The 17,800-nt window shown below is 55.2% G+C and overlaps 1 protein-coding gene and 1 long non-coding RNA gene across 11 annotated transcripts; both read right to left on the minus strand.

Moving 5' to 3' along the window:
- Positions 1-221: 221 nt before the first annotated feature.
- LOC105604388 (uncharacterized) lies at positions 222-3,408 on the minus strand. Of its 6 annotated transcripts, none has more exons than XR_006057770.2 (4): positions 2,897-3,408; positions 2,217-2,278; positions 1,494-1,769; positions 222-593 (listed from the first exon to the last, which is right to left on the minus strand). It is a non-coding gene; the product is annotated as an uncharacterized LOC105604388 (long non-coding RNA). The 6 variants fall into 6 exon arrangements; XR_009598258.1 differs by having other exon boundaries at positions 689-1,769; XR_009598257.1 differs by having other exon boundaries at positions 222-1,769; positions 3,368-3,408.
- A 289-nt stretch (positions 3,409-3,697) lies between these two features.
- On the minus strand, positions 3,698-17,342 carry CNDP2 (carnosine dipeptidase 2). Of its 5 annotated transcripts, none has more exons than XM_027960724.2 (12): positions 17,312-17,342; positions 14,100-14,190; positions 12,868-13,011; positions 10,580-10,742; positions 9,739-9,827; positions 8,002-8,202; positions 7,722-7,806; positions 6,912-7,072; positions 5,891-6,055; positions 4,903-5,044; positions 4,581-4,728; positions 3,698-4,244 (listed from the first exon to the last, which is right to left on the minus strand). In XM_027960724.2, the coding sequence occupies exons 2-12, from the start codon at positions 14,157-14,159 to the stop codon at positions 4,175-4,177; spliced, it is 1,428 nt and encodes a 475-aa protein (XP_027816525.1). In that variant the 5' UTR covers positions 14,160-14,190; positions 17,312-17,342; the 3' UTR covers positions 3,698-4,174. The 5 variants fall into 5 exon arrangements, with proteins under 5 accessions (XP_027816525.1, XP_042095518.1, XP_060261549.1 ...); XM_042239584.1 differs by having other exon boundaries at positions 16,997-17,342; XM_060405566.1 differs by lacking the exon at positions 17,312-17,342 and adding an exon at positions 14,948-16,631.
- Between the last annotated feature and the right edge of the window lie 458 nt (positions 17,343-17,800).

The following is a 17,800-nucleotide window of genomic DNA, read 5'->3' on the forward strand; positions in this document are numbered from 1 at the left end:
AAAACTCGATACAAAGTATGCAAGGAAAGCAAGATGTGATTTTTGGTTAAGAAAAAAGGTTTAAGGTATAAGTATGCATTTTTGATAAGGGAAAAGGAGAATAATTTTGTCCTTATTTAGAGATTATTTAATTGTTGCTTCAATTCTTTTTTAAGGAGAATAAAGAACAAAAAATAGGTATTAATTTACAGAACAGAGTGAGAAAGAGAATTATTAATACATTGTGTGGTCAAGCCGGTTAAAATTAACTTTATTAAAAGATTTTTTAAAAAACCTTTAATATCAACAGTGTGCTATGCAAAATTAGACTTCAATATTCTGTGTTACGGAGAAGGCAATGGCACCCCACTCCAGTACTCTCGCATGGAAAATTCCATGGATGGAAGAGCCTGATATCAGGGCTGCAGTCCAGAAGTCACTGGGTGACTTCACTTTCACTTTTTAGTTTCATGCATTGCAGAAGGAAATGGCAACCCACTCCAGTGTTCTTGCCTGGAGAATCCCAGGGACGGGGGAGCCTGGTGGGAGGCCGTCTATGGGGTCACACTGAGTTGGACAGACTGAAGCGACTTAGCAGCAGCAGCAGCAGCATTCTGTGTTAAGAGGACAAGATTTTCTTGGATTATCACAAAAGATTTTACTTTACCTGTTGAATAATATGCCTAGAAAACAAAGATTCTGTACTTACCAAAATAATTTCCTATACTTCATGCTGTCTTAATCAGGTCTTTGATTACTTCAGAAAATGGAGTCTTCTCAATATTAAAAGAACTTAGGTCTTTCTATAGCTATGTAACTTTCTGTACATGCCTTTGAAATCTTTTGTTACTTTGGTTAAAGAGATAACTAAGTATCATTTCACAGTTACATGAGATCACATTGAATAAAGTATCATAAACCTGTTGACATATTTGAGAACTTCCCTAAGTCAGGGTTGTTGTTGTTTTTTTTTTAATGTGGACCACTTGATTGAATTTGTTACAATATTACTGCTGCTTATGTTCTGGTTTTCTGGCCACTAGGCCTGTGGGATCCCCAGCCAGGACCTTTACCCCCTGCACTGGAAGGCAAAGTCTTAACCACTCCACCACCAAGGAAGTCCCCAAAGTCAGGTTTTAAAAGAAATCTTTTTGACTTCAAACCAACTTTGGGAATTTTTTTCCCAGAGAGCCCCCAGAAAATATCAAAGATCTGTGCTCTCTTCTCATAAAAATAGCGATATAAAATTAATTAGACTTATTTGATATGTTAAATTACATGAGAAGCATTGTGAAATAAAGGTGATTTTAACCTTCTTTAAGTTATATTTGTATTGATATATGTAACTAATAGATGTGTTCCAAAAACTGCATACAAATTCCAAGGAGTTTCTTAATGTTCTTACTGTCCATATAATCCACCATAATACCAATTTTTATCTTTGAAAGTCGTATGCCCTAGAAATAACCAAATTTCCTTGTCCACTGAGTAATTTTTTTAAAACGAGCTCTTACCATATTTGCAACCATGGCTACTAAGTCTTTTGTCATCCACAGTGAGTTACTGTTTTATCCTGATTCTTCTCTGAAAACTTTTATTATAATCAGCTGCAGGCCAGCACGCTGCATGATGACATCACCTGAGTAACTTTGCTCTTCTGTGGGAAGAAACAGGAGCATGGAGAAGTTCACTGTTGAAAGTCTAGTTCTCTCCACTTGCCTGGGCCTGGTGTCCACACCTCGGTCCCAGCCTTCTTCGAGGGGAGCTGATTCCAGGCACTTAATGAAATGCTTGAAAATAATGATGGAAAAAAATGTTTAACCATCTATTGGAACGCATGACCGCCCAAGGGCTTCCCAGGTGGCACTGGTGGTAAAGAACCTGCCGACTGATGCAGGAGATATAAGAGGCTCAGGTTCGATCCCTGGTTTGAGAAGATCCCCTGGAGGAGGGCATGGCAACCCACTCCAGTATTCTTGCCTGGAGAATCCCATGGACAGAGGAGCCTGGTGGGCTACAGTCCATAGGGTCACAAAGAGTTGAAGCAATTTAGTATAGTCACTCAAAAAATACTGATAAAGTACTTTCAGATGGTGCGTTGCCCAGGCTGAGACAGAGGGCCTGAGGACACATCTAAGTGCAGGCGGGGATCAGTTGCTTCACCTGGCACACTGGTGGGATGTATGCACCGTAGCCCTCTGGTCCCTGAGACCCTGAGCAGTGGAGGGTCTACTTACCATTCTTCCTAGTTGGGGTGCTTTGGGTGGCAGTTCGGTGGACCTCAGCCATTCCTTGGGACCTCAGAGGGAAGTGAGAGAGGACGTCTCACCGAGGCCCCCGGCTGGTCACATCATATATCCCCCTGTCCCCCAAAAAACGAGTTGGATGGCATCCTCCCCTCTCTCCCAGAGGGAGCACAAGGCTGAAATAGTGGGCCTGTACACACTCGGAAATCAGTCTGGCAGTGGAGGAAGAAGCAATGCGTTGCATGTGCAGACAGGGGATGAGGTAGTGGCCGGGAAGTCATCTGACGTTACTGAGGCCATTGCGGCCGGTTCAGGTCATCTGTGACAACCCAGGGCTTTGCTGGGCACACACAGAGGGCGTCATCTTGGAGACAGAGCAGGGGTACCCTCCTGAGGCCGGCAGACTGGAGGGACGCACGGAGAACACGCCCTGTCACCTCTGGCGAGGCTGGTTCGGCCCCTGGGGTGGGCTGGGGGTGGGGAGTCTGTGCCTGGCCTCCCTCGGCTTCCGGGAGCCGCAGGCACCTGCCAAGTGAGTTCCTTGATTTGCAGACACATCAGGCGGCCTCTGCCTTCACCTTGTCCTCTCCCTGGGTGCACCCCTGTCCAAACCACCCCCCACCCCCGCCCCGCATAAGGACACCAGTCACACTGGCCACCCTTTAACATACGGACTTTGAAGGGACTCAGCTCAACCCCGGGATCTTCAGTTTCTGCTCAACGACTGTCCCTCTCGACTTGCCCACTGAACCGGCCATCTCAGGGAACTCAGGAAAATAAAAATTAAAAAAAAAAAAAAAAAAGAGCTCGGCACACACGTGTCCACTTTGGGGCCCTCCTCTTAGGATGTGGGCTAACAGGTTCTGCTAAATGGAGCTGAGGCCTGGTGTGCATGAACCCGAAAGTAACAGGCGGCTCTGGGCTCCACGGTGAGCCGGAGACGGCGCACGGTCTCATTCTGCCGTGGAATGGCGGGAGGGAAAGGCAGGCGGGTTAGGGAGAACGTCCTTACCCCCACCCCCCAAAATCTCGGAGGCTGATGCTACAATCCTCTCTGAAAAGGGAATGACCCGGCGTGCTCCCTGAGGCCTTGCTCTAACGCTAGATGTTCGGTTCCTCTGTGTTCTCGGGACAGAGCTCACCGGCGGCGGCCTGGGGCGGCAGAGGCAGGCGGGGTGGGTGTGCCCCGCCCCGCCGCGCCCCGCCCCGCCGCGCCCCGCCCCGCCGCGCCCCGCCCCGCCGCGCCCCGCCCCGCCGCGCCCCGCCCCGCCGCGCCCCGCCCCGCCGCGCCCCGCCCCGCCGCGCCCCGCCCCGCCGCGCCCCGCCCCGCCGCGCCCCCTCCCCTGCGGCCAGTTCCCACAGACACTGGGCTGCGTGGAGTGAGCAGCGCAGGCAGTCATTCCTCTGGAGGCTCCACTTTTATTGTTAATTCTGGCAACACAGACTGAGACCAAATAACCCTCCGGCTCAGGTTTAGGTTTTGAAGGATTTTAATACAGAGATGGAACATTGTAACGGGTAAGATTTTGAGAACAGGACAGGATGTGCCCGAGACAGCTCAGATCAGGACGGCTGCCCTCGAGGCCCCAGGCTCTGGGACAGGACGCTCCGAGCGGGCACGACCATGACTTGGGGACAGAGGCAGGGCCAGGAGACCCTGAATCCCCTCTTCGGCCCTGGTGGACGCCATCCAGCACTTTCTATGGAGGAACGTGTGCTACCTTCTGGAGACCACGGCACACTGACCACCGGGGCGCAGGCAGCTCATCCAGGGTCGCTGACAGGCCCTGGGCCTGACCGCTTATCGCGGCCAGTGGAGGCTACTCCATCCTGAGACGGGGCAGGGGCTCTCACATCCGCGCTGGAAGTCTGCAGAATCTGACAGAGGGGAGGAGCGGCGGGCGGTCCCGAGAGAGGCGGGGGAGCGCGTGGGGATGGCGGGGCGGCGCTCAGTCCTTCAGCTGGGAGACTTCGTACAGGTACGCGGCCAGCATCTTGGTCCCCTCGATGTAGTTGCGCCTGGCCGAGAGGAACGGGGGTCAGTGACACGCCCGAGCTCTGGGCCCACGCATTCCTTCCGGGAGCGGATGCCCGGCGCCCCGGCTTGCTGGCCCCAAATGCTCCGGTCCTGGTTGGTTCTCAAGCCCAGCCCAGCACCCCATCGGGACCAGCCCTGATCCTGGCCTCCTGGATGTGCGGGCTCCCACCAGGACTCAGTGCAGCGCCTCTCTTTGGCCACAGGCCCCCATGTCTAGGCCGAGGTCTCCACCTTGCGTCCGCCCCCAGCCCTCGGGCAGGGTCTGTCTCTGCTCTCAGCAGCCCGTGCCCTGCAGTCAGCCCCTCTTCCGTGCTCACCGGTTGAGCTTCTCGTTCTGGGAGTGCGCGCCATCGTCCGCGGAGCCCACGGGCAGCAGCATGACGTTCTTGCCCGTGGCCTCTTGGAACGTCAGTGTCACCGGGATGCTGCCGCCTTCCCTGGTCAAGTCTGGCTCGACGCCAAACACTGAGGAGGGCAGAACAAAAGAAACCGAGCTTTAGGGGCCCACCACATATCCACTGTCCAGCAACCCTGAGCCCAGGCCCTCTGCAAGCGGCTCCGCTCCCAGGGTGGGAGGCAGCATGGCCCAGCCCGCACAGGGAACCTCAGCACCCGCCCGCCCCCAGGGGCGCGTCCCACCTGTCTTCAGGGCCCTCCTCCCAGCCAGGTAGTGAGGGTGGTTGAAGTCGGACACCCAGGGCTTCCCGCCGTGGCCCATGTACACCTTGAACTTGTTGGGACTGTGAAGCTCAGCAAACTTCTTGGTCAAGTAGCTTGTAACCTGAACCACAGACAGGAGGGACAACGCCTCACAAACCTGGACTCTGGTCCAGGGCTGGGGGTTCATTCCAGAGACAAATCTCCAGGGGGCAGATCTCCACGGGGTCTATGAGGGTCTACACTGGGTCTATGAGGGTCTCCACTGGGTCTATGAGGGTCTCCACTGGGTCTATGAGGGTCTACCCAAGGTCTGTGAGGGTCTCCCCGAGGTCTATGAGGGTCTACACGGGGTCTGTGAGGGTCTACACGGGGTCTGTGAGGGTCTACACGGGGTCTATGAGGGTCTACACGGGGTCTGTGAGGGTCTACACTGGGTCTATGAGGGTCTACACGAGGTCTGTGAGGGTCTACACGGGGTCTGTGAGGGTCTACACGGGGTCTGTGAGGGTCTACACGGGGTCTATGAGGGCCTACACGGGGTCTGTGAGGGTCTACACTGGGTCTACAGTGAGTCTACAGGTGAACACTGGGTCTCATCTCCTCCCCAAGTCCTCTCCCCTCTGGACCCCCAGCCCCCTCTGTTGCTCACCACAGACCAGACCCTGGACTCTCACCACAACACATTCAGCCCAAAGTCAGCCTTTGCTTCAAAGCCTTAGAATGAGGTCACAGGTCAGGTTTTAGCACACCTCAGCAGGGACAAAGGTTGTGCACAGGGGATGCTATTTGGCCTTTATCTCTGATTAGGATCTGACCTGCTTATTCTAGTGATGTCTGAGCTGGGGAGCACCAAGGGCGGGGCTGTGTAGGGGAGGCGAGCACCCTTCCCTGTCGGGGGGCCCCTGGGGCCCTCAGTGACCATCTCCTCGGGCACAGCAGCACTCCTCGCACCCCCGCATCCACATGCCTGCTCGCTGACCACTTCTGGAGTCATGTTCGGGACGAGTCGGATGGAGAACTTGCCGACCACCTTGCGTGGAATCACGGTCTTGGCCCCGGACCCGGAGAAGGCACCTTCAATGCCGTGAAGAGACAGGGACGGGTAGCGCCATCTGTGCATCAGGATGTCCTTCTGCAGAGAGATGGTCAGGGGTCAGCACTGGCTGGCCAGGGGTCCCCACTGTGGGTCAGGGGTCAGCACTGGCTGGCCAGGCGTCCCCACTGTGGGTCGGGGGTCCCCACTGTGGGTTGGGGGTCAGCACTGGCTGGCCAGGCATCCCCACTGGCTGGCCAGGGGTCCCCACTGTGGGTCAGGGGTCCCCACTGTGGGTTGGGGGTCCCCACTGTGGGTTGGGGGATTCCCCACTGTGGGTCGGGGGATTCCCCACTGTGGGTCGGGGGATTCCCCACTGTGGCTTGGGGGTCAGCACCAGCCTGTCAGGGGACAGCACTGCCAACAGTAGTCAGCACTGTGGGTCAGGAGTCAGCACCAGCTGCTCGCAGGGGAGACCAGGTGGCTGGGGGACCGCACACCCAGAGGGAGGCGGCACCGACCCAGCAGGGCCGCTGGGTGAGCTGGCCCCCAAGGCGCCTGGCGAGCTCCTCTTGCTTCCGCAGGGCCTGTGGCTGCAGGTACTTAGAGCTGGAATTTATATCCAGACCTGATTCTCCCAACAGATAAGTAAATGTTCTGCGCAATCAGCCTCCACCTTGGCACCCAGCTCTCCAGGGAACAGTGAGACACCCCTGGGCAGGTGGGCTGTTTCCCAGCATATGCAAGCCAGGAGAAGCTCCCCCACTGCAGGTGCCCTGGTCCCCGGGGTGGCACAGCGGTCTGACACCTCACAAAGCTCCCTGCCTAGCACATGTTGCCCGCTGATGTTGGCAGCATCTGGCGCTCACGTGCCCGGGGTATGCCCGGGTCTGTCCAGCCTACAGCCGCCTCCCCCAGGGCCACATGCACTGCGAGCCTGGCAGGTGGGGGGCACCTTGCAGCCGTGCAGGAGGGTCCCGGCGCCCACGTCCCTGGCGTACTCCTCCAGGTCAAAGTCGATCTTGTCGTAGAGCTCCAGCTCCTCCTCAGTCACGGGGGCCACAGCCTCACTGATGCCTGGGATGAGGATCTTCCCCTTCTTGTCCATCAGGCAGCCTGGGCGGTGCGCAAGCAGGGGTGAGTAGAAGCTGGCAGCAGCCCCCAGGCCCGGCTGAGCACCTGGGCCGCCTGTCATCTGTTACTGTGACAACCCAGGAGGGCGTGGGGCCGCCTCCTGTTTAAGGTACAGAGATCACCACAGGGAGGGCAGGACACACAGAGCAAACTGGCTCCTGTGGCCCACCCACCATCAGGCCTGTGTTTCCTTTCTAATGCATGTTCCCTAAGAAGCCACCTACTCCCACGCCTAGGAGGGAAAACCCAGTGATACAGAGCTGACTCCAGGCCCAGGAAAGTCGGCTTCATGTACAGCACACGCTGACCACCCAGGAGGAAAACGGGACTCAGCACACAGTGGGTGGGTCGGGTGCCAGGTGGGGCCGTGAGAGAGCCTCACAGGAGACCCGCCGTGGCCAGTGACAGCCAACTGGACCGGAGCAACCCCCTGCAGGAAGGTGAGACACCACCGCAGCCAGGGCAAGGATGGCCGTGATTCTAGGGACCCGAGGCGGGGTCTGGTGACCGGGGGAAGGGGGTGGGGAGGGAAAGGGGGCAGACATGAACCACGTGGGCCTGTTAGAGAGAGCAGCCAGAGAGGGAGGGAGAGAAGACCCCTGAGTCGCTGCAGGGGCCCACCCGAGCTCACCCATCAGCATGATGAGGTCAGTCATGGCCTCATGCACCGAGCCGCCGTACACGCCCGAGTGCAGGTCCTTGTCGCTGCATTCCACCTGCGGACACACAGCCACTCTGTGGGCTGCTCTCGGGACCTCGCCCTCACCCCGCTGTGGGAGAGCTGGCAGAGGACGCTCACAGGGCACGCTCCGAAATCAAAGTTTGCTGCCCCAGAGGCCTGGCCAGGCACTCCCTAAATCACAAGGCTGCAGCAACCAGAGCCCCTCCCGGGGGAGGCGCGGCCCGCGCACCTCGATGAAGAAGTAGCAGATGCCCCGCAGCCCGTAGGTGATGCAGGGCTTGTTCTTGCCCAGCCAGTAGTTGTCGGAGATGCACACGTAGTCCACGTCCTTGAAGAACGCGTCCTTCTGGGCGAAGATCAGCGCGTCCAGGCCCTCGGAGCCCGACTCCTCCATGCCCTCCAGGCAGAAGCGGACGTTGACGGGGACTTCCTGGGAAGGGGGCGGTGAAGGAGGCAATCAGCGCGCACGGATTTTATTTCTTAGAACAGTGGACAGGAAGCCACCAGTGTTGTGAGATCGTCCATTTCAAATACCCGACTGACTTTCCCCGCAATGACCGCGGGGTGGGCAGTGGGGACTGGCAGAGACCCTCCGCCCCAGCGCTGGGCTGCCGGGACACGGCCTGGCCCTGGCCGGTCACCTGGAAGGACTGCTCCCAGGGGGCCCCAGCCCGATCGCGCAGCCCACTTGCAGGGTTTCTGTGATTACCCAGCACAGATCAGGCGTCTCTGGCAAAGCGGAGCTGCTTGAAGACAGAGGCCGGGACACAAACCCGGCAGGAGCCTCCGTTCACACCGTGATGGCCACGCCGTGCACCCCTGGAAGGAGTGAGCGGGTGCCTTCCTCCCGCAGGGCTGGGCCCTCCACCCACCGCGGGCCCTCCCCCTCCAGAGCCGACAGTGACTTTGAGAGGCAGCCGCCTCCTGCTCGGGGGTTTCTGGGTCTCCCCAGCGCTGTGCCCTGAGGCGGGTGGCCCCCTTCCACAGGTGAGACCATGGAGCTGCACCTGAGTGATCTGAGGCCAAAGGCCATGGCTAGCCAGCCCACATGCACCCACGTCTGTGGGGTCCCAGTTCAGAGCCACCCCTAGAAGCGCCGCTCACCGCACGGCCCGCCCTTCCACCTCTCCAGGGGAATAGAGATGCGCTGGGGGCTGGGTCTTCGAACAGATGCCCCTCCTCTCTGCCACCACAGACCCCAGGGCCCCTGAGCACAGCACACTTGGACCCTCTTCAGATCTGCCCCTCCACGTCCTGACAAAAATGCTTGTCTTATGTCATCGCAAGATAAGAGCAAGATGCAGAAACTGTCTATATGTTATGATCACAACTGCTGCTGCTGCTGCTAAGTCGCTTCAGTCGTGTCCGACTCCGTGCGACCCCATAGACTGCAGCCCAGCAGGCTTCCCCGTCCCGGGGATTCTCCAGGCAAGAACACTGGAGTGGGTTGCCATTTCCTTCTGCAATGCATGAAAGTGAAAAGTGCAAGTGAAGTTGCCCAATCGTGTCCGACTCTAAGAGACCCCACGGACTGCAGCCCACCAGGCTCCTCCATCCATGGGATTCTCCAGGCAAGAGTACTAGATTAAGAGAATAACAGGAAGTAAGGGGTCTGCCCGCTATCACAGCCTCGGTCCCATCACAGCCTGGGTCCCCCTGCTGGTGAGCACCCCCTTCCCAGGCACAGTCCGTGCCCGGAGCTCTCGCCTTCCCTGCTGGCTGGGTCCCTGCTGAGTCACCAATGGGGTGACCTTAGAACAACCATAAACCACTGCATCTTCATTGTTTCCTAAAACTAGAAAGTAGGCTATGAAGCGGAACGTGGCCCCACTGCACTGATCCCGCTCTGGGACGGGGGTCGGGGAGTGTGATCTTTGATCTTTACGCTGTTCTGGGAACAGAAGGCCCCACTGGGCACCACCAGATGGAACAGGTGAATGGGGGTGGCAGGGCGCAGGCTGCATACCTGCTTGGTTTTCTGGAAGGCTTCCAGGGCGTTGATCCAGCCGGCCACCGGCCCCTTGTCATCGGTGGCTCCCCTCCCATACAGTTTGCCTGGAATAGCAATCAGCATGTTCACTGGGTGATGGTCACAGGCGGGGCTGGGTGGGGGAAGGCAGATGAGCAGGGTGAGATGAGAGTGACCTCTGGGTACTCAGGGCAGGGTGCGGAGCAGGGTACCACTGGGAGTGGCTGGGAGGGGATGAGAGGAGGGGTGGGCAGAGTGCGGGCAGGTCCAGGCCCTCAATTTGGGACAAGACGGCAAGTGCACTGCAGGGACCATGTGAGCCGTGATGACCTGACTGCCCCTGCGCCGCCGGAGAGGCTTCAATAGGAACGCAGCATGTCCCGAGGAAAGGTTTCAATTAAAGACAGCCTGGAGTCAGCCCAAGGGGACAAGGTACACACGAGGGGGCTGCTCCACAGGGCCAAAGGCCACGTCCCATGCGGAAAAGTCAATGTTCAGAGATGAAGGTGGGCGGGGTCGGGGAAACGCTGACGCTTCCCCTAGAGACGGGCTGGATTCAGGTCCCAGGTTGGGGCCATGCTGGCTCAGGCCAGGCTTCTTGGGAAAGCGGCGGCAGGCGCAGGAAGCCCAGTGTGCCCAAGGCCACGGAGACCAGGCTCTGTTGGGAAAGGAAGACTTCCTGGGGTTTCAAGGATGGAGCACAGATGTGAAGCTTCCAGAACCCGATTTCTAGGTTCTGTGAAAACAGCTGGTTCTGGAAAGATGGCAACTGAGAGGCTGGGCTGCACTTCCCAAGGCCAGTGTGGTACAGGTCCCCCGCCTCCAGGGAGCAGCCTACCGTCTCGCTCCACCAGGGTGAAGGGCTCGCTGTCCCAGCCGTCCTCCAGGGCTGCCGGCTGCACGTCCAGGTGGCCGTAGATGCACACCGTCTTCTTCTGCGGGTCAGAGCCCAGCTTGCCAAGTAAAATGGGCGGAAGTGGGATCTCAGAGCCATCAGGGAGCTGGGGGAGGAGGGGAGGCCATGGAGGATGGTCCTCGGTCGAGTGCGGTGCTAACCCCAGTCTCCCATACACAGACAAGGCAACGCATGAGAACCCACTGCACAGTGCAGGGAACTCAGGGCTCTGCGGTGACCGGAAGGGATATATGTGTACGTACAGCTGATTCACTTTGCTGTACAGGAGAAACCAACACAGCATTGGAAAGCAACTTCACACCAATTAAAAAAGAAAAGAGAGAGTGGTGTTTACAGCAGGTGCTATCAGCATGCCCCGGGCAAGTGTATCTGTTCTCATCAATCACCCTCTATTGCAGAGCTCAGTATCAGATGGTTCCACTGAGTCAATAATTAACAAGAATATATGTTCCCATAATCCAGAGCACAGAGACAATCATGTTTATAACTGCAGGCAGCTTGCTCAATTTTTAAAAGATGATCTTTAAAAATGCTCAGTTGTGTCCGACTCTTTGCAACCCCACAGACCACAGCCCACCAGGCTTCTCTGTCCATGGGATTCTCCAGGCAAGGACACTGGAGTAGGCTGCCATTTCCTTCTCCAGGAAAAATACATTGCTAAGATGTGAGTGCTCATTCGGAATAGTTTCACCTATTTTAAAGTAACAACTCTTAAAAATTATTTGCCACCTAGATTTTTTTTTAGCGTATTAGGAAAAAGGGAGAGGAAGCAAGACAAGTATGCTCCTAACAGAAAACAACTCCAGGAATACTGGTCTGTCCTCTCACAGTGAGGAGTCGGGAAAGTGCCAGGAATTTGCAACATAAATCCTAAGTAACCTTAAATTAACTATTCGGTCTGTGGTGAGCAGAAGTCTTACACGCAAACTGGACTGGAATTGGAAGGCCCAGACTGTAACCTCCTTTGCCATGGACCTACTATGGGAGGCTCTCTTCCCAGGGAGACAGAGCCTGTCCGAGCCTCCGGGTCCTTCCATTTATGAGAAGAGCAGACCAGGCTGAACGCCCACTCCTAAAATCCCAGGACTGTGATTTCAACTGACACGTAAATCATCAGACAAGAGAACCAAGATAAACCAAACCCAGTCAGCCCTGCAACATAAAGGAGTATTACAAATGCTGACAATGCATGGCACGAAACATGTAATTAACACGGGGCTGACATCATCTGAAACGAAAACAGCAGAATAAGGTACTGCACAGCGAGATCACTCATTCAAGTTGGAATCTGTTAGATTCCTGCATTAGAACGCAGCTGAGCCCTGTGCCCCACACGTAAAGTCTCTCTTTCTCAGGAACCGAGTCATAAAGAAAGCACTGTTTTATCAGTCATAACACTGGGGACACAGTGGGTGTGAGTGAGTGGGCGTCTTCATTAGCTTTGCATCTAATGGGCAGAGTGTACCTTGGTCTGAAGGCTGCCTGGCTTCGGGGGAGGAACCTCAACTCATGTAGGAAGGGCCATTCTGTTTGCTTCCTCTTGGCTAACCCTCAACAGTTCCCCTCCCTGGAGGAACACAATGGGTCCTGTGAATCTTGGTGCACTCAGACTCAAGAAGCCACCCAGTTTACCATCCACATCAGGCCACCTGTGCTTGTTTGAAAGACCAGCGAGTTGGGCTTCCCTGGTGGCTCAGTGGTAAAAGAACCTGCCTGCTAATGCGGGAGACACGAGTTTAATCCCTGGTCCTGCAAGATCCCACATGCCATGGAGCAGCCAAGCCTGTGTGCCACAACTACCGAGCCTGTGCCCAGAGTCTGGGAACTGAAACCACTGAATCCTGTGTGCCCTAAAGCCCGTGCTCTGTAGCCAGAGAAGCTGTCGCAGAAAGAAGCCTGTGCAACAATGAGAGAAGAGCCTGCACAGCAACCAAGGCCCAGCGCAATGGAAAATAAACAAACACGTACGTTATTAAGACACAATAAAGACTAGTGATTTATCTGCAGCAAAGCCTTCAGAACTTGTGAGGACCTGCCAACCCCTCAATAAAGCTCCCGTCCAGCCCCAGGGCCCACCTTCTAGGTCCTGATGCCCACAAGCTCCACAGAGCTGCCCAGGAAAGCCCCCGGCCTGCCTCGCCGCCCACCTTCTGGGTCCTGATGCCCAGCAGCTCCACAGAGCCTCCCAGGAAAGCCCCCATCCTGCCCACCTTCTGGGTCCCGATGTCCACCAGCTCCACAGAGCCGCCCAGCTGTTTGATGTCGGCGGCAGCCACCTCCATCATCCTGCGGATCTCGTCTCTCTTCTCAGGCCATGCTGACACGCTCTGGATGGCCACCCATTCCGCGAGCTTCTGTGGGTGGGGAACAAGCAAAAGGGATTTGGAAAAGTTGCTCCAGGAGGGATGAAGGCGCTCACGGGTGGGCCATTTTCAGGCCCACAGAGCTGTCTGCTCCATCTGGATCCTGCTGCCCAGACATGGGGGAAGAGATCTGTGACGTCTGCTTTCTGTTTAAGATGTAAGGACGGTTTGCACTGACCCCATACCAAGAACCATACAAAATGACAGGAGACCCATTAACCACCAAGCATGATGTGGCTGCAAGATGTGTAAGTTTTTTTTTTTATGAAATGTGTTTCATAAACACGTTTATATCTGAATCTGACAAAATTGAAACTGAAAGATACAGAAAATACCCAATATCTTCACAGTCCAAGTTGCCTTATTTATTATCCTGAGAATGGCCATGTTCTCTAAAACAGAATTTTTCAAATGAGAACTGGAAAGATTTCACCTGAAATATGTCTACCAAAGGTGATTTTAAAGCATGGCTCTTTATGTTAACATCAAGAAATAGATTAACATATAAGATTACTGAATCATTTGAAACATGCAATGTAAGATAGTTCTTTATATCTACCACAAGAACAGACAAAAATCCTGAATTAGCTTTGCTATTTCTAGAAACATGTATTAAGAGTTTCTATTAAAAGCCGAAAGAATAACTTACATACTGTAATGACAAAGCAGAGGAAAAGACCTCTCGACAATACACAATTTAAGTTACCTTTTTTTTGCTTGGGGAGACAAGACTTAACATCTATTCAAACACACAACAGAGTACTGGTAACTATATTCATCACGTGGTGCCCTGGATCCCCAGAGCTTATTAATCTCGTAACAGGTCGGTACCCTTAGGACAAACCCCCATCTCCCCACCCATAGTTCCCTGGCAACCAGGATTCGACTCTCCGCTTCTCTGAGTTCACCTTTTTCAGATTCCACATATAAGTGAGATCACACTAGCATCTGTCTTTCTCTGCCTAGACAGCATTTTTAATACTTGATTAGAACAGTATCAATCATATTAGCTCCTTGGAAGTTTCTCTGGGTCCTACGGGATTAAACTGAACGTGAACAGTCACTAAACGTTCCCTTACCTTAACATACCGATCCTGATTTTCATCCACGTACTTAAACAGGGCGGTGAGGGCCGACATCTTTCAACCAGACCACAGACCCTGGAGACTCCTGGAAAGAAGAAGAACCTGTTAGTGCTGCCTCGAGACAGGGCCCGACTGATCCCCAGGCCCGGAAGGCACTTGTTCAGGATCATAAATTGCACCCCGCCCCTGACAGCACAGGACACGGCCGTCACGAGGGCTCCAGGAAGTGTCCTCAGAGAACGGCTTGGGAAAGCAGTCAGAGGCTCAGGCTGATCGCCATTCTTTCTTTCTTTCTTTTTTTTTTTTCCAGAAAGAAACATACCCAGGAATTGTGCGGCAGAATGGCAGGTAACTGAAGCAAGGGCCTGAGTTGAAGACAATCTGATATAATTAAAAGCAGGTACTTTCCAGGAGCACTGATGTACCACTGTTCTTAACACTTTTTAAAAAAATTTAATTTTACTCTCAAAGCACACAGAGAACTTCCCACTTACTATTACCACAGAGGAAATACTCACTCCAAGGCTCTCAGCAAAAATGTCATGTGTCCCTACACCGCAAACCAACAGCACAGCACCCAAGATCCAAGGAGAGGAAGGTGGGTTTAGGTTAAGGAAACTGACAACACAGGTCCAGAAATGGCCAGGACAGTGTGTGAAAGTCCACTGGGATGAGGACACACAAACCTGTTCCCTGGTGAGGGAACACAAGCGTCCACCTCCCCAGGTGCATTTTCCAATGTCCAGTTTCTCCTGCTGGAGACCAAACTCATCCTGCTCCACCTTACCGACACAGGGGAGAAGGTGCCATTTGAGTCGGCATCTTTAAAAACTGGAACTCACACGAGATAAAGAAAATCCCAGAACTGGGACTTTCTGAAGGGGTTCCCCCTGCTTCTTCCAAGTGACAACTCGGCTTCCATCACGTGGCAAGATTCAAGCCTCAGCAGTGACTGAGAAGAGCTCAGGGACCGGGAGCAAACTCAGCACCACAGCGAAGGGAAGTATTTTAGACCTGCGGCTCAGAGTCACAAGACCCTGCTAACTGATCTCTGGAGCAAGACACCAGTCAAGTACCCGTGTATGGACACACTGCAGTTAAAGAGTATCTTTTTCTCGGTTTAGGACTTTGAAGTCACATCTAAACAGAAAGAAGTATTAGCTGCTCAGTCCTGTCTGACTCTTTGCGACTCCATGGACTGTAGCCCACCAGGCTCCTCTGTCCATGGGATTCTCCAGGCAAGAATACTGGAGCAGGTGGCCCTTCTCTAGGGGATCTTCCTGGCCCAGAAATTGAACCCTGGTCTACTGCACTGTAGGCAGATTCTTTACCGTCAGAGCCACGAGGAGCTCTAAACAGACGAGGGACTTAATTCAGAGTCACGAAGCCTGGCAGCAGACTGTGGATGCGCAGCGAGAGTTCAGTAAGGAAAATCTTCTTCCAACATCAGTGACAGAGCACACAGACCTCCCAGCCAACTCAGGTTGTTTCAGCTGAGGGTCTTATCTTAATGCTGCTGCTGCTAAGTTGCTTCAGTTGTGTCCGACTCTGTGTGACCCCATAGATGGCAGCTCCAGGGTCCCTGGGATTCTCCAGGCAAGAATACTGGAGTTGGTTGCCATTTCCTTCTCCAATACGTGAAAGTGAAAAGTGAAAGTGAAGTCACTCAGTTGTGTCCGACTCCTAGCGACCCCATGGACTGCAGCCTAGCAGGCTCCTCCATCCATGGGATTTTCCAGGCAAGAGTACTGGAGTGGGGTGCCATTGCCTTCTCCTTTATCTCAATGACAGGGTCGTAAATGCAGAGGCATTGCACATAAGTCAAAGTTTTCAATCACAAAAGAAATTCTATTTAGCAGGAAAATACGCTAAGTCAGGTACTTTTCATTTGAGTTTCTGGTCATTAAATAGCACAGATCCCACGCTCACTGTGATAAATTCTCATTAATACCATGTTTTTTGTGGCCTGATTAAGCAATGGCCTTCCAGCTAAAGTCAAAGATGGAACTATCAAAGCTGCATTTTTTTTTTTTAAACCAAAGAAGAGTAAACAGAGACCAGATTGTTCGGCAGGGCCTGCCACCTCACCAGGGCCAGTGAAAAGCTACTGCTGTTCTGAACTGCTCACCCAGAGAGGTGGGGCCGGGTCCATTTCTCCCTCCGACTCACAGTTTGGGTTTTTCCTGTTTCACTACTGCCAGCACCAAATCCATTAAATGGGACCACTTTTATATGCCCCTGTGAACCCCACTAACGAGGGTAAAAGTGCTGAGCTGGAGGGAATAAAAGCAAGTATTACCAAATCCAAGAGTGCTAGGCACACTGCACTCCTGAAATCTAAGGTTCTAGGGAGTAACAGCCTCGGCAGTGAATTAGTGTGAGAGGAAGGAGGGACAGGGTAGCACCCGGGACCACCCAGTGACGCCCACAAAAGGTTCCTCCAGTTACGAGCGCCCCATCCCGTCCCGCACTAACTCAAGACACAGGAAGGGACTAAACACACCATAATCGTGGCTGCAAGTCTGCGTAAAAACCACTAAAACAGGGGCGGAACCCTCTAGTTTGTCCAATCGCAAACATACAGGTCTACAAAATGACTCTCGGCCACTCCTCCCTGCCAACACCAGGGACGACAAAGGCATGAAGAAACCTCCACCAGATCGCTGAGTCAGCACCAGGATCCCGTGCGTGCGGCGGGGGCGGGTCGAAGGCCCTGCCCGCGAGGCCCAGGGTCTCAAGGACTCAGTGCAGGCCGACCGGGGACCAAGCATCACCGCACCTGACGGGTGGGAAGGCGGACGCTGCCTCAGAGCAACCTCCCAGCCTCAAGTGCGGGCGGGGGGCTAGAGACCCCTGACCCCGGGCCTCTGCCCCGCGGGCGCAGCACGAACCTTCGGCCTCCGCCAAGGGCTCCGCGGGAAGAGCCAGGCTTTCTTTCTCTGCGGGCCTCGCCGCGGGAGGGTAGACAGACCGGCGCGCCCCCTGCAACCCCAGAGCCCCAACCTCCGAGCGGAACGGGTTGCATTTTGACCCAACACCCTCTCCTGCCATCTGGGACGGCCACGGGGCGGGCCGGCATCAGCGGCTCCCCAACCGCGCCCGGCCTCTCTTGCTCCTCAGGAGGCGGCCAACGGCCCCACATTCCCGGCCTCGCCTCCCGCTCCCGCCGTCCTCAGGGGCCTCTCCACCCGGAGAAGGCCGCTCACCAGCCAGCAGCTGCAGCGCCGGTTCCGCACCACGTGTCCCGGCCACGCCCCCGGGACGGGCCAGCCCCGCCCCGCCCCCGCCACGCCCCCGCCACGCCCACCAATCACGGATCCTTCCGGAAGAGCCGGAGTCGCTCCGCCCCCGCCTCCGAGCCGTCCACCAATCCAGGGCCTTTCTGCGGATAGCGTCGCCCCGCCCCACCGTCTCCCCGCGCTTCACCGCGCGGTACGTGAATGCGGCGGGGCGGGGCTGAAGCCGGGGAGGCGGGGCTGAAGCAGGGGAGGCGGGGCAGGGATGGGCGCGGCTGAAACAGGGGAGGCGGGGCTGAAATCGGGGGCGGGGGGGGTTAAACTAGGGAGGCGGGGCTGAAGCCGGGGAGGCGGGGCTCCAGAGCACCTGCCCAGGTAATGACCTCCCTCTACCTCCCTCTCTATGAGGTTTGAGATGTGGTCTTTGGTGCCGGGGGGGTGGGGGGGGGGGGGGGGGTG

The sequence above is a fragment of the Ovis aries genome, chromosome 23 (genome assembly GCF_016772045.2).
Source record: "Ovis aries strain OAR_USU_Benz2616 breed Rambouillet chromosome 23, ARS-UI_Ramb_v3.0, whole genome shotgun sequence".
Taxonomy (NCBI): Eukaryota; Metazoa; Chordata; class Mammalia; order Artiodactyla; family Bovidae; genus Ovis; species Ovis aries.